This window comes from Trachurus trachurus, assembly GCF_905171665.1.
Source record: "Trachurus trachurus genome assembly, chromosome: 19".
NCBI lineage: Eukaryota > Metazoa > Chordata > Actinopteri > Carangiformes > Carangidae > Trachurus > Trachurus trachurus.
In genome coordinates this window covers 20559329-20574857 of record NC_139913.1, presented here as the reverse complement: position 1 = coordinate 20574857, position 15529 = coordinate 20559329, and the positions used below count along the sequence as shown (strand labels likewise).

The 15529-nt window shown below is 42.4% G+C and overlaps 2 protein-coding genes across 2 annotated transcripts; one reads left to right on the top strand and one right to left on the bottom strand.

The window, feature by feature from the left end:
• Positions 1–3347: 3347 nt before the first annotated feature.
• On the top strand, positions 3348–5268 carry dlx3b (distal-less homeobox 3b; the record flags this gene model as incomplete). Its single annotated transcript, XM_083994642.1, has 3 exons — positions 3348–3690; positions 4476–4660; positions 4954–5268. The coding sequence occupies 3 exons, from the start codon at positions 3348–3350 to the stop codon at positions 5266–5268; spliced, it is 843 nt and encodes a 280-aa protein (XP_083850768.1).
• Positions 5269–11876: 6608 nt separating this feature from the next.
• On the bottom strand, positions 11877–15281 carry dlx4b (distal-less homeobox 4b; the record flags this gene model as incomplete). Its single annotated transcript, XM_083994759.1, has 3 exons — positions 11877–12131; positions 13803–13996; positions 14957–15281. 3 exons carry the CDS (start codon positions 15279–15281, stop codon positions 11877–11879), a joined length of 774 nt encoding a protein of 257 aa, XP_083850885.1.
• Between the last annotated feature and the right edge of the window lie 248 nt (positions 15282–15529).

The window sequence follows — 15529 nt, the reverse complement described above, 5'->3', positions numbered from 1 at the left end:
TGTTATTTTAAAATTGAAAAACCAGAGAGAAACAAAGAGGAGGTAGACTACACTCTGTCCTTGTAGTGAAACTTTTTGATAACTGCAGCCACTGTCATCCTATCAAGGTCCTGAGAAAATCGCTACACTGGTGTTTCTGATTCTCCCACATACTTCAGCTCTGAGGGTCGCCACCATTAGTGCTGCTCTTTTTGGCCTGAAGGGGCTCCCATAATCACACTGATGACTCTCAGGAAGATTTGACAAGTTGAAAACAGGAGGAAAATTACTTTCTCTGAGGGGGGAAATGGTTTTATTTGTAATGTGCTGTACAAAAGATTTTTTTTAAACCTTAGCAGCAGTGATCAGACCTAGTTAGCCAGTAATTGCTGGGTTTTCATTGTGCGCAGTCTGAGCTCTTGTCCTGTGTTGGATCCGAGCCAGCTGTTCCACTTTTATTCACTGTGTTAGAAAGTGCAAAACAATGGCCCTGAATGCTGCCTCATATTACTGTGTTGTGTGGGGGGTTGTTGAGTTGGCAACCGAAGACATTTAGAGAGTTCATTTGTCCATAAATCACATATTTAAGGAACAAATGATAATTTACACACATTTAAACCTCAAAGAGGAGCAACTACAAACAGCAAACTGATGTCAGAGCCTGAAAGTGTTGCAAATCTGTTATATTTTCTCCTTTATAAAGACTTTCCCCATATTTTACATGTTTATTACATTTTTACTTTTTGTGCTTTACTTACTCCACAAGTAAATTCAAGCTGATGCCACCACATTCAATTTTAAGACATTTGCACCATCTACTGGTTGTTCTGTGACACTGCAAGAACCTGATGCTTTCCCAGTAAAACAGCAGCTGATTTGCTCTTTCTATCTAATAAGGTTTTCAGCAGTGAAGACATTTTTGGTAGACATGACTTTAAGCGAGTAGTTTTAAGTGTGTAGTGTTAAAATGTATTTTTAATATGTGTATGTTTGCTCATGTAGCTGATGTGAAACATGTCTTTACTTTGATCTTCTTGGATGGTCTTTTTTCATCCCTTCTTGTTTGACTGTGACTGAATGTGTGTTTTTTTCTGATCTATCCAGTCACATGACTGCATCAGACGCGCTCAGTGCTGTTTTTGAAGTGGGAGGTTTGAGGCAGCCAGAGGCATGCACAGTCTCTCTCAGGCATGCTTAGATTACCTGTCATTCATTTTTGTTGTTTACTTGGTGAGTATATACTTGAAAAAATTGCACAAAGATGCAAAGAGATTGGAAAGACTGAGTATGCATGTGAAGGCAAGAAGCTTTGCAATAAAGTATATAAAAAGAAATCTGATCTGTCAGGTCTGGGGGCATTTGACAAATAAAAAAAAGCTTCTGTTTGAAAAGTCAGGGATCAGGATGGTCTAAGCCTGTTTTAAAGGACATCTAATGAATGTTTTTCTTGACACAGAGAAAAGTTAATCTGTTGAGATCAGCTTTGCCTCTATATCTCTTCTTTGATTGACTGTTGATTTGAAGTGAAGAAAAAAACATTAAACTATAGCACTTTACTTTACTTACTTTACTTTATTTGTATATTTAGTCGGGACAATGCATATTAATCAGAACTGTATCCAGTCAGGTGCAACGTCTCAACGTCCTTTTCATGATGAGCTTAAGAACTTGGGGGGAAAAAAACCTGCTGCAAAGTCCTAAAAAAAGTTCATTTGCCAGATCTTTCAAATATAAACACATTTATTGTAGTTTTAAAAAATCCATGCATATTTTAAAATCAATATTGGATAGGCAAAATCTATACAAAGGTCTTTATTTGTGCCTTTGAGTTACATTTTGAACTTTGTGTCTTTTTAGCATGAAATCCTGCCTTAAAAAAATCACTATCATTAATGTCCATAGTTCATATTTTTAAAAAATAACGAGCAACATGTAAGAGGCCAAACATCTATCACAACAGCTTTAATTGATGCTAGAAATAAAGCTTTATTTTATTTTATTTTTTGACGTCCGTTTTAATCAAACGGTTTTTCATGTTCGTTTGTGTTTTGGTGAACTGGCCCTTTAAAACTCCTGCGCTACATAAGTCGACCGAAAGATGGCGCCACGTTATCAGATATGAGGCGCTACGGATGAAGCGCGTGCTGCTGCATCAACAGTGTCCTTTAAAGTCTTAAGACAGAGCTTTGTGGAGAATGAAGAGTGTCTGCAGTAGCCTGCACGTCTCCAGATATGTAAATGTGTCTATTGTACAGGCAGAAAACTAACGTGACATACAGGAGTGGAATCAGCAGGGGGCGATGTGCACCATGTTTTCAACTGACACTAAAAATCTGCAGAATAAAAAAAAAATCCCTTGTTGAAATTTCAAACAAAACATTATTTATGTAGTTCTCTATCAAAATAATTAATCAAAATTAAAAAAAAAAAAAAAAAAAATCTAATCATTTTAGACCAGGCTACTGCGCCTCCTACACTGTGAATTCGACTTTACCATCATCTTCTGAACAACAATGTTGATCTGATTTGCATTTTACACACACGCATGCACACCCACGGACACACGTTCACACAACATCCATGTTACACACAGTGCATAGGAATTTACCCACAGGCAAACATCAGTTGAGCGAGTCTTTTGCCTATCTGTTCCATCTCTTTCACGTAAAGTTCACTGTCCGCCAGCGCCTTTGAATGACAAAAGGAGTCTGTGGGAGACTGGCCGGTCGCCTCTCAATGGGCTGAATGCAGCGTGATCTCTAGGCACTGTTAAGAAAACATTGCATAAAAACATTAAGGAGCCGCTCTGGCTGGAGGAGTCGGGCTTTAAAAAAAAAACAACAAAAAGAAAAAACTCTGGGGCAGTTATGAGCTGTGGCATCTTGGTGCCAAATTGCACTAATAGATGACTCAGCTCTTGAGAAAATCTTGACCTATAGGTGCTTGTGTTTTTGACGTATGTTCATGCAGTGAGCAGGTAAATGCAAATCTTAAGAAAAAAAACTCAGGGTGCTGAGGTATGCGTGCACTGGCTGAAGGCTGGGTTTCACCACGACTTCGCCTGGAGCGCAAGAGGAGGGGGGAGAAACGGAGGAGCCAATGGGAAGGCAGCATCCAGCCCCGCTCTCTATAACTCTGTGTCACAGGGACTGCGCTGTGCCACAACCGAGTTTCTTGCAGCTGGGAGAGTTTCAGTGGACTATAGGCTCTCCTAAGCTGTGCGTTTAAAGGGCGCACACACACGCACACACACACACACACTTACGCACATACACTCCAGTTCTTCGGCGCGAGTTTGCTTTTGCGCGCTCCTCAGCTGAGGGAAGTCACCAGTGGACTTGGTTTTCTCTGGAGAGGCTGCTTTCACCATGAGCGCCGGACAGACGTACGAGAAGAAGATTGCGAGTATTTTGACCGATCTGCCAGGATCTATGAGCTGCCACCCGAACTCCAAGGACTCCCCTACTCTCCCCGAGTCGTCGGTGACGGACATGGGCTACTACAGCGGACAGACGTCCCACGGCCATCACGAATATTATCAGGGTCAAGCGTACGGACAGCCCATGAACTCTTACCACCATCAGTTTAATCTGAACGGAATGGGAGCCGCTGGAGCGTACGCCACCAAATCTGAATACCCCTACACAAATGGCTACAGACAGTACGGACATTACAACAGAGATCACCTGCAGGCCTCGCCCCCGAGCTCAGGTAAATATTGAGAAAATTTCCTGTTATTTTATTTCTTATTTTTACTGCTGCTCGTCCTTATCTGCAGCGTGCATCGTGTTATCTAGACCGAGTCACTTGTGTGGGCTGAGATCTGCGCGTGGATACATAAGAAAACAGCAGTCAGGGTGTTTAGTTTTAGTTTTATTCTATATTTAATCTAGAGTTTACCTTAATTCTCTTGGAATTAAATAACACGCGACGTGCTGATTGAACCCAGACCCCGTCTTTGAAGATTTGACTTTACAAAACCAATGCTTTATTCACTGTCCAGTATATTTGACTATTTACAGGTCAAAAAATACAAAAAACCCAAACGCACTAGACATTTGTTCAGCGGTAGTTCACCGCCTGGTGTTAATGTCGTGTTTTAATACCCACTCTGGGATGGGCCAGCCATTAACAGCTGGTCATAAAACAATAATGGTTTGATTAAAGCTAATAATATACACTCCATCCATTTGAACATCTCACTGCTGCCAGATTGCTGAGATTGAAGACAATAATTTGGAGATTTATTTTAGCTGATTTGTTGTGAAATGTTTCTATCTTCTAAATGTCCTCACATTTTAGTTTAAACTTTAAAAAAAAACATTATTCTCATTAAAGTAATACAATATTCTAAGACATTTGAATGTCTAACCTGCATTTTATTTTATTATGTTTTGTCCTTTGATTAATTATATACTCAGAATTTGTTGTACTCGCAGTGAAACTCAAAGCAGCACCAGTGACGGTTTAATTTATACTTTCGTTGTCATTTATAGTGAAAGAAGAGCCAGAGCCCGAGGTCCGCATGGTGAATGGAAAACCGAAAAAGATCCGCAAGCCGAGGACGATCTACTCCAGCTACCAGCTCGCTGCTCTGCAGAGGCGCTTCCAGAAGGCGCAGTACCTCGCTCTGCCCGAGAGAGCGGAGCTGGCGGCTCAGCTCGGCCTCACTCAGACACAGGTAAGCTGCCTGACCCGGTGCAACACCTGGGATTTTCTAGTTCACCAAAGCTATTAATGTCGCGTGAGTCAGGACTCCCCAATTTAGTCAGCGAGTTTCTTTGTAATTACCCATCGATGCGTAATTACGCACAACAGATGTGCCTCCCGGTTTCATTTCCTTTATTTACACTGGAGTAAAGCATTTAAAATAGTCTGTGTTTTTGTTAGAAGCAAACATCCAATATAAAATTATACATGTTGTATTTTCTATTGCATTGAAATTAATATACACATTTTTTCTCTCTCTCTCAGGTCAAGATCTGGTTCCAGAACAGGAGATCCAAGTTCAAGAAGCTGTACAAAAACGGCGAGGTTCCCCTGGACCACAGTCCCAACGCCAGCGACTCCATGGCCTGCAACTCCCCGCCTTCCCCCGCGGTGTGGGACAACAGCACCCCGCAGAGCACCCCGATCAGCAGACCTCAGGTCGCACAGCCGACGCACAGCTCGTCGCCGCCATACATGGAGGATTTTAACAACCACTGGTACCAGCAGGGATCACACCTACAGCACCCGGGCACCGTGCACCACCCAGTCCCACAGCAAAGTGTGGGCGCTGTTTATTGACAATGACTCAAGAGCAGATTTATCTCCGTATCCCCCCCACCCCCAAAAAACGAGGTGTCTCCACAATGACTCTGCACAGAGCAAAAGGTCGACTGGACCGGGAGCTGGCCTGAAGTGAAACATTGCCTTTGGTTTTTTTTTTTTTTTTTTTTTTGGATCATCAAGAATGTTTCAGAACTGGGTTTTCCATTCACAAAGCACATAAGGGATTTCTGGTCACTTGTGGCAGCATATTTAACGGACATCTGGCGTGGTTTTTAAATTATTTATCGCTTCTGTTGTATTTCCTTACCTTCTTTTGTAAATGAATATGCAAAGTTGTTTTTTTTTGTTTTTTTTAGCCTGACCACAAACCGAATTATTTTGACAAAACTGTGCAGTTGATTCATGCTACATTCAAGTGCATGCATGCGGGTTTGTAGAGCGCGCGTAAAAAAAAGAAAACGGAAAAGAAAACTCAGGTCATATTTATATTGATTTGTACAATACGTCGAAGGCTGTAAATATGTGTTTATATGCAGAACCACTATGATCATATTTGTTTTGAAACGGAGTGGCTGCACCGAGGTGCTTCCAAAAACCATTTTTATATCCATGTAATTAGTCCCCTTGTTCTTCTTGTCAATTGAATAAAGGTGTTAATTGCATGTTCTGTGTGAAGCGCCTTTATAAACAGTCTGATGGATTCGACAAACCGTGCAGATCACATCCACAAGGTCTAAACACCGCAGCAAACATTCGAAATAAAAATCAATATGCCTAAGGAGAATAATTTTCATAAAACAGTCTCTCTCTCTCATCTGGAATCCAAATGATTGCTTACATTGGAAGCAACTTCAATCCTTATTCATAATTTATTCTAATACACCAATCAGGCTTTGATATTTACTCAACCATCTGAATATTAACCGTCTTGTGCCAATTAGGCCTAATGTGTGTGAGAAAGAAGGAGTATCCATGCCCACAAGCTACACAAGCGCTGTTTAGGTAATGTTTCCTATAATTTATAATGTTTTCTATTTTCAAGATATTTTTTTAAAGTCTCATCCTCTGATCAAAGCAGTGAACTTAAACCTATAGTTGTGTGATGGGGACAGTATAGCGAACTGACTCTCCTCCTTTGGGCTGTGAGCTGCGTGCAAAGCGCTGCAGTAGGAGGCGACGTACACGCAGACATGTTGGAGTCACTTGGTTTTATTACTATTCTGTTGCCAGATAACAAGAGAGAATTCAGCACGTTGCACAAAGGGAGAGAGAGAGTTATGTGTATGTGTGTGTGTGGGTGGGTGAGTGGGTGGGGCTGTGCGGGGGTAAAGCGAGTCTGTTGCCCAAGGGAATCTCACGCGCGCGCGCACACACACACACACACACACGCACAGGCGCAGCAGGATGGATAGAAACTCTGCCAAATATTGAAGGTATAAGAAAACACAACTCCTTTGTGTTTCTGGAGCGTTTCACTTTAGACGCTGGAATCTGTTGTGTTTGGCAAAGTCGTTCCTCTAGGAAAAAAAACTCATGATAAGCATTTTTTTTTACTCATTGACGCACAACGTTTGAGAATGGAGTTCTAGTTTGTGGTCAAATTGAGCACTTTTTTTTATTCAAGCAAAAGCTCTTCCTTGATAACCTACTTAAATATGCTCGTGGGAGCGACTGTGCATGGCGCACGTGAAACCTGGAGAATACACTGGGATCAATTAGCTGAGAGATGCTGCATAAACATGACAGCTACTCGGATAATGACTGTTATGACAGCGACAACTAGACAGAAATAAAAAAAACAACAGCTTCCCCCCTCTGCTTCTTCTGGAGGGATGACTAACGGACAATAACACCACGCAGCTTACTCATTATTAAATATGATGCGTAAAAAAATATTTTGGACACACTGCTGATGGCGATCCTGTCCACATGGACCACCAAGGCGCCGCTACACCCGGGGAGAACCCCGGCATTAGTGGCTTTAGAACCTTTTCTTTTCTTAGTAACTGGAATGGCATGCGCCCGGACCGGAGGTGTTACAGTATCAAACTTTATTGCGTCGTTGTGTCATATGAGTCACTTCAAAACGTTACAGCTTTAGGTGGGTGTATGAATAAAGGTCACATTGCGCCCTAAAATGACATTTTAACCTTTAAACTTTCACGCCAATGAAAACATGTTAGAAAGAAGTTTATTATCTCTACTAATGATCAGATGATCTAACTTCATTCAGCACAATTCTGGATACAGAATCAATCAGCTATTTTCATATTAACCTGCCCCAAAATGAAATGAAATAATAAATTATATAATAGGTACATCATAATGGAAAAATATGGTATATAGTTAAATCATTTTTGGGACAAATATCTTTGACCTGGCCAGAATAAGACTTAATCTGATTTTTCTCTGTTGCTTCATGAGCACACAGTCCCATCCAAATGCAGCATAGCCTACTCTACATGTTAACTTAACATTTTAGGGATGTTAAGGCATGTAATAGAAACCAATAAGAATAGTATTTGTTGACATGTAGTTCATATTGCTAAAATTTCCAAATTATTATTTTATTTTCTGTTTATTTCAATCCTATAAAGTGTGCCATGCAGTCAGGACATAATTTAATAAATTACTGGATTATGATTTTTTTCAGTCATTTGAAATTCACTCCAAAGGATTTTGGACTGAAGTCAATTGTTTCACTTTATTCACTTTTATAAATTTCCCATAAAGCCTTAGTGCGCTGTTTGGTTTCCTTGACACCTGTGACATTCAGTTTATTCTAGAAGGCAGTTTACAGACTTCCACCAAACTTCACACACATTCTCTCATCGTTCTGCCATGCACACACACACACACACACACGCACATACAGTGTCACGGCCCCTGATTCTATTTCCCTAATGTCTTTCCTCTGGTTTATTTCCCTGAACTCAACCCCAGTTGTCTATAGCATCACTCATCGTGTCAGTGCACTGTGCTGATTTGACAAAAGCAGCATGATTACTATTGCATTTTAATATCAATGAAATCTCATCAAGAGTACATGTGACCTCCCCTCGGTGGCTCCCTCAGCGTGTGTGGCCCCTCGGCCGTGGCTGTCAGGGGAAACATTTGTGCCGAAGACAAACGTGTGTTCGCTACAGGCTGCGCTTGTGTGTGTGGGCCGTCAGACATGTCCATATATGTCATCTCTTAAACATTAACAAGTGTAAGTAGCCACGGTGGGGCGGAAGGCGAACTGCTGAACTTGAATGTGATCTCTGCATGGCACAGCATCACACACAGCACCCTAAATAGAGCCGGTGGTGCCAGGGCCCCTGTAAGCCCCTCTACCTCCCCCTACCAGCCCTCGCAACAGTCAACAGTGTGGTGTCAGCACTTGTCTCTGGGGTGCAGCGATGGGGGTTGAGATGGAGGTCGGGAACTGAAATGCATCCATGGAAAGACTTCAGCAGCTGTCCGACACTTAGCCCGGGCCCGGGCCGAGTCCTCGGCTGCATTAAGATCACTCACTGTGTCCATTTTGCAGTAAACTGGGATGAAATGAAGGGGGAAAGGCATCCTTGACAGCTGTGGACCCATGAACCCTGGCTGACCTCAGGCCCGGGCTGGGCTGGGCTGGGCTGGGCTGTGTGCTGATGATGCTTCACAGCCAGTCATCACATCATGATAAAGCCTTTTCAATAGTGAGGGCCCGGTGCTGCTGCTGCTGCTGCTGTGCCATGAGCTCACCTTGACCTAGAAGGAGAAAGAATTGGCCTCTGGAAATGGATTTCAGCACAGAGACAGGCTCGAAAAGTAGAAAATGCTGTAAAGGACTAGAAAAGAAATGAAATTGAGTTGTAATTCCTGATCCCCCCCCCCCACCTTGGCTCTGTTTTGGGTGTGTCTGTCCTGCCTAAACCCGGTGTTTTGAATCTAAGCTCAGTGTGTGTAATGTGTGCATGTCCTCCTGCCTGCCAAAATATATTCCATCTTTTAATCCATCCAGTGTGTGTGTGTGTGTGTGGATGATGTCCCAAACTATAAGTCAAGCCTTTCCCTCAGATGAAACCAAATCATGCGCTCCCTCTCTGTAACAGGGATGTTGCTCACAATTACCCGAGATGTCGGATCACTCAAGTTAATAACAATAATCACCCCAGAGACCTGCTTTGCCGTCGGCCCGTTCGAAAGCGACTGGGATTTAATAACAAGTCATTTTCTCCATTGTCGCTATCCTACAATTAAAACCCATCAGACACATCGTATCTGATAACCACAGCATCCACACATCGATACAGTCAGACTTGGCCTTTATCATTCCCCTTCAACCCATCTCCCAGCCTTCCGTCCCCTCCTCTTCGCTTGTCTTTTACACGAGGAGCCCTTTTCACTTTCCCTTCAATCTTCTCACATGATAATTGGCCCCCGTTTTGAAAGGTCCCACTCTTGTCTGTCCAACTCCACGGGCCATTATTCTAATCTGGAGATGTGAAATTGCCTATAATTTTCCCTGATGCCCCGCCACTTGGTTCAGAAATGCTTGCCTCTTCTTCCTTGGGCCTGCATGTTTAACCAGGCGCATAATCATCAGGAGAGAGGGATGAGGGCACGAGGGTGTGTGTGTGTGTGTGTGTGTGTGTGTGTGTGTGTGTGCATGTGCGTGTGTATGTATATATAAAGAAGGAGATGTTAATGTTACACAATGCCTGTCGTTGTGTGAGAAAATCGGCTTGGAGGAGAGAGCACGCAGGGCTCTGGTGCGTCTTTGTTCTTCAGAGAAACACCTCTGCAGGCTCAACACCTCCAGGACAAAGCTGCACTTCTCTGACTGAGGTAAGACGGGACTGAATGTAGCCCGCATGACTGAGCGTAGCCTAATGTACCAGTGGTGTAGTGCAGATTGCTGTTTGAATGTAATTAATAATAGGTATGGCGTGCTGTATATTTAAATGCATTAGTGTCAGAGTATGCATATGTTTAAGATAACAGCTGTACCAGTGAGGGCAACATTGAAGTTAATTGAATTTGCTGATATTTATTTTCCTGCAGAGGAATGAAAACCTGGACGTCATGACCCTTTAAGATGACATCACACACATAGATTTGCACCTATAATAGAAATATCCTGCAGTGTATTCTTACTAGATGTGATTTTCAGAGATACAAGGAGAGAATATCTCCTCTTAAACTGCATGGTTTTTTTTTTTTTTTTTTTTTAATCCTTGGGTATGACATCAGGCAGAGTACACCTAATGTTTGCCAGACAGTAAAGACAGCAGGGTGATGAATGAAAAAGATAAAAAGAAGTCATTGGGTGATTCTTTTACGCACCATTCAGTTTCATTAATCAGAGCTTAGCCCCTCATTTAAATCAAGAGCATCAGGCCAGACCGCGGCGAAGTGTTTGCAAAGATATAAATAACACATTTTCTGTGTTTAGACAGTGTTAGCGCCAGAATGTGCAAATCAGTGCAAACGACTATAAATCAGGCGCCGTTTATTGGAGGGATAGGGCAGCCATTTGTCATTTTATCATGACAACGGCGAGTTGAGTGAGCTCACTTAAAGAGAGGGAAAATATCGTTGAAATGTTGGCGTGCACGTCCCTCACCCTCTCCCCTCCTCTCCTCTCCTCTCCTCACGGCATGAGGAGGGGAAAAAATAGGGATGTTGCCTCAGATGTCCCCTCGTTCTGCTTTCAAAACACACGAGAATAGTTTTATTTTGTTTCAGATGGAGCAGAAAATGCAGCCAATATGAGAAAAGTTTTTTCTTTCTTTTCCCCCTAGTATATGTATATTTTTGTCATTGTGACCTTCAAATTAAAAGAGTCAATGTGAACCAAATAGCTCGCTTGCAGTGCGTAAAAGCTGTGCGTAAAGGTGCCAGAATCCATTACGTTGGCCTTTTCAGGTAGGTGTCATTATGATGGCACGTTTTTATGAGGTATGACTCCAATTAATAGCAAATAATTGGTTGGCGACCTATTTTTTTCAGCCCCGAGGTGTTTGGACTAAATCTGAGCTGAGGTAATTGACAAATTAGCTGTTGTTAATATTCTCATTACACTGAACCAGCTATAGGCTGCTGCAGTTTATGCATTTAAAAACCTGTATCTCGCAATTGGGTTAGGGTTAATCATCTCTCATCTTTCAAAATAGGTGTAAATGAAAACGTGAGGCGTGACACACGACACATAAGTCATTAACTATGTGTGTATGTGTGTGACGCCCGTGGCATTTGTTGGTTCATTTAATTGAAAACTCCAGCACTTATAAATCAGACCCGTGCACACAAAATATTTTTGAAAAGTTCCTTTATCCAGATTCTCTTAGTAAACTGCACACACTAAATCCACATGTCAGTGAGATGAGGTCGAGCAATAGAAGTTGCAACGACTTAAGAATAAATCTAAAAGAAAAATAATAAAGAAATAAAAGCATTTAATGCCTGGAAGAGTTTTGCAGTGAAATTATAATTCCAAACACGCACACGAAATACAGTGAATATGGGACACACGTTTAAAGGCAGTTGAGTTCTGAGAAGAGGCCTTGGGGGAGAGAGACCAGCGGGTTCAGTGTAGTGCGCGTCTCACAGGCCGAGCAGCTGGCCTAAAAAAAACACACACAGTCCACTCACATCATCTGAGGCCTGGGCATCGCGTCCTGGTGAGGGTGGTGGTTTGGATACCAGTGACCAAAACTGTTCATGTAATTGTTTGGGTGCATTGAGGCTCCTTTGTTCGCCATGGAAACCTCCCAAAGCTGGGGCAACCCGGGCGAGCATGGGGAGATGGAGCTGGTGCTGTGGAGATGTTCTCCCTCTGATCCGCTGCCATGCTTCATGATCTTTTTATACTTGGAGCGCTTATTCTGAAACCATATTTTCACCTAAAAAAGGGAGAAAATGCACATAATTGTCACTGCGGTTAACAATCAGGAGTAATATAAAGGAAATAATACTGTGAAGGCCCTTTTATGAGCATATTTCCCCCAGTTAAACTCAGCACTCTTTGCAAAATTGGCCTGATGTGAATATAGCGAAGAATAAAAAAAGAAAACTCCACATTGCTCTCATCTTTTCCGTGTTATTTTTTTTTGCAGATCTCAGGCCTGTTTTTGGCGCATTGTTATGCATGCAGCCTTATGGCTGAGCGGTGCAATCCATTAAAACTCAGCTCTCTTATTATTGTTGTTTTATGAGTCCAGTGATGCATGAGTGTGACAGCAACAAGCCGAGACTTAAGAGTATTGTGAAATAAAAACAGCCCTCAGAGCGCGGCGGTGGGCCACTGCGTTTTCTGCTGATTCAAAGTAAAAATGTCTATTTTTACACGAGAACAATGGTGTGAATATTCATAAAAAGGGCATCAAACGAGCCAGATGAATCACTCCATAAACATCTGAGCAACAGCAACACGAAAGGCTGCATAGAAGCGGGAGATAATAGTCGAGGTAACTGGAGGGATTAAAGAAAATGTGCAGGAGGCGGCTCAGATGACAGAGTGGATTCCTTTGTTTATCTCTTATTTTGCAACTGTAAACTGAAGCCAGACAAGTCAGTCATTTCACTGACGACAGAGAGAGAGACAGAGCTGGGGGGAAAGGGAGAGAGGGAGACCTCATTTTGTCCCATTTGGGAAGGGCACGTGCACCTGTTAATGGCTCCACGTGAAATTATTGCAATTATTATTTGTCCTAATTTTGATATGTCAGCATTTAAAATATTTGGGTCAAAAATGCACGTGTAGAGCCCCACGTGTTTCTGTGTAGATGTATGTGTGTCAAGGCAAATTATGAGAATTATTAACCTACATTAGACGGTCTGCGTTAATAAGCTGAGCCAAAACACTAAAATATAAAATCTATCGAATAAAAAAAGAAAGGACAATGCAAGAGATAATTGGATTAATAATAATAATAATAATAATAATAATAATAATAATAATAATATCAATGAAGTCTGATCTAAAGATCTTTATTTCACCTATATGATTAATCAGACAACCCTTCATTTTCGCAGCACAATGACTTTGAAAACATGTAAGTGGAGCCATGATGCCTCACTCACAGGGATCACTTCAAGGACCAGGCCTGACAAAAGAAATATGGCCCCCGAAATTAAGTACAGTAAATAAGGCACGCATTAAAGGATTGAGTTACAAATCACAACTATTTGGTTTTTCATTTGATCTGCAGACGCGCTGTGATCCGTTATAATACAGCAAATGAGAGGGTTCCTCTTCAGCACCATCCTCTAACACTGTGTGAGACTTAGCTCCAGGCTACTGCAAATAAGATCAATGAGGAGGTTTGAATATAAAATATTTGCTAAGCTAACGAGCCCTCGGTGCTGTATAATAATTCAGTAACAGTTAAATGTTACCGGCCTGTTTTTCCCCCCCAATTTTTAATTTTTAGCCTGAAACGTCCTTGAGTCATTTTCATATTAACTATATTTGTATTATTAATTGCAGGCTAATAATATAATGTCTGTTCTCAATTCTACATCCGCCACATTGTCTGTATCGTTCAGGGCTGCAGGCTGAGGTGAAGGCCCACCTGAGTCTGGGTCAGCCCCAGTTTTGCCGCCAGGTCTGCGCGCTCCGGTAAGGCCAGGTACTGGGTCTGCTGGAAGCGCTGGTGCAGGGCCTGCAGCTGCAGGCTGGAGTAGATGGTCCGAGGCTTCCGGATTTTCTTCCCTTTGCCATTTAGACGAATATCTCTGTTCTCAATCACAGTGGACTTCTCGCGATCTTTGTTGTTTGAAGAGAAAACAAAAAAAAGAGAGATCAAATAAAGAAGAGTCCAGTGTTTTTCATCGTCAGGTTCAAGACAAACAGCAGAAGTCGGAGATGTGACAGTTAAAACACACTGCCGGGGCGTTTTAAACAAACAAAACCCACCATTTCAAACACAACGGGAGCACTGATGAATGGTTGGATTTTACACCCTAGTGCCTGGACACTTTCACTCACAGGCCCTGCACTGCATGCTGCAACAACTCAAGTTTCTGGGCCTAAAAACCCTAAAACTGTAAATTCATCTCTGATTTTTTTGACAGACTGTGACAGTAAAGTGTCACCAGACCCCTGTATGTAGATTTATTTAATTACGTATATATCTTATTTATCTTTTATTCTATTATTGACAGCAAGTGCAGGTTGGTTCGTGGTGATACCTTCACACTGCAGAGACACAATGCAAAAAGAAAAAAGAGGGAAATCAGGGCTGAGCACACAGATGAAAGGAGTCCTGTTTCAGGAACCGTTTTCTTAATGTGCACTAACAATGAGGCTAGAAAAGAGTTCCTGAGGTAGGCTCCGACTACATGGACTATAATTGCACTAACCCACAGAAAATTATGGTCAATAAAAGTAATGGCACCGTCTGTCTTCATTTTATAACATGAGTGCTAAAGAGGGAGCAGTATTTTGAACGGGCCCTGTTTGGACATTAGTGATTGAGTGAGAATCTACATGCTGATGTTCACAACTTTATTAAACTTTTAATATAAAACAGTATATGACAAAAAAAGGACTTATGTTTGCGTACTTAGTAAACCCACAAGTGAACCGTTTTTATCAGCAGGAAAATATCAGGGAAATTGCGCGCGTCCTGTGCGTAATTGCGCTCATGCATGATGGTAAATCAGAATTTTATAGCCATTAATAACACAACAATTTAGTCCGACTCGGTTTGACTTGCTCACATACCTGTCTGCTCTAATCTGCTCTGAGCCAGACTGCTGCTGTTGCTGCAGTGATTGCTGTGCGGGTAGGGCATGTAAGCAGACGGGGGATGAGTGTTCACCGCGCCGGGGTAGGCGTAGCCCAAAGAGCGGCCATAGGACGCGCTGCCAGGAAAAGGACTTTCGTGCTGGGAATGCCCAGCAGCGTGCAAGCCATGGACGGGGTAAATGTGAGAAAGTCCGGGGGAGTGCTGCTGGTGCGCCGGGTGTCCGTGGCCAAACTCTAGAAAGGCCGATTTGGAGGGATCTGAGGCATTCAGACTGTCAGGCATGAAACCCATAGACATCATTAGCTAATACGCGAGTCCATAAACCCGTCGCTCTGAAGAGGGTTTCATGAGTTGTGTCGGACAGCGAGGAAAACTTGGAACAAATCCACACTTAAGTCCAATGCATTGTTGTAGAAAAAGCGTTCTCCGCAGTGACAGCTTACAGTGTGCATATTCGCGGCTGTATAGGAGGTGGAAATCGAATAAAAAAGCGAATGGGATCCTTCTTTACATCACTGGAGGAGCTGACATGGTTCTTCAAACACCTC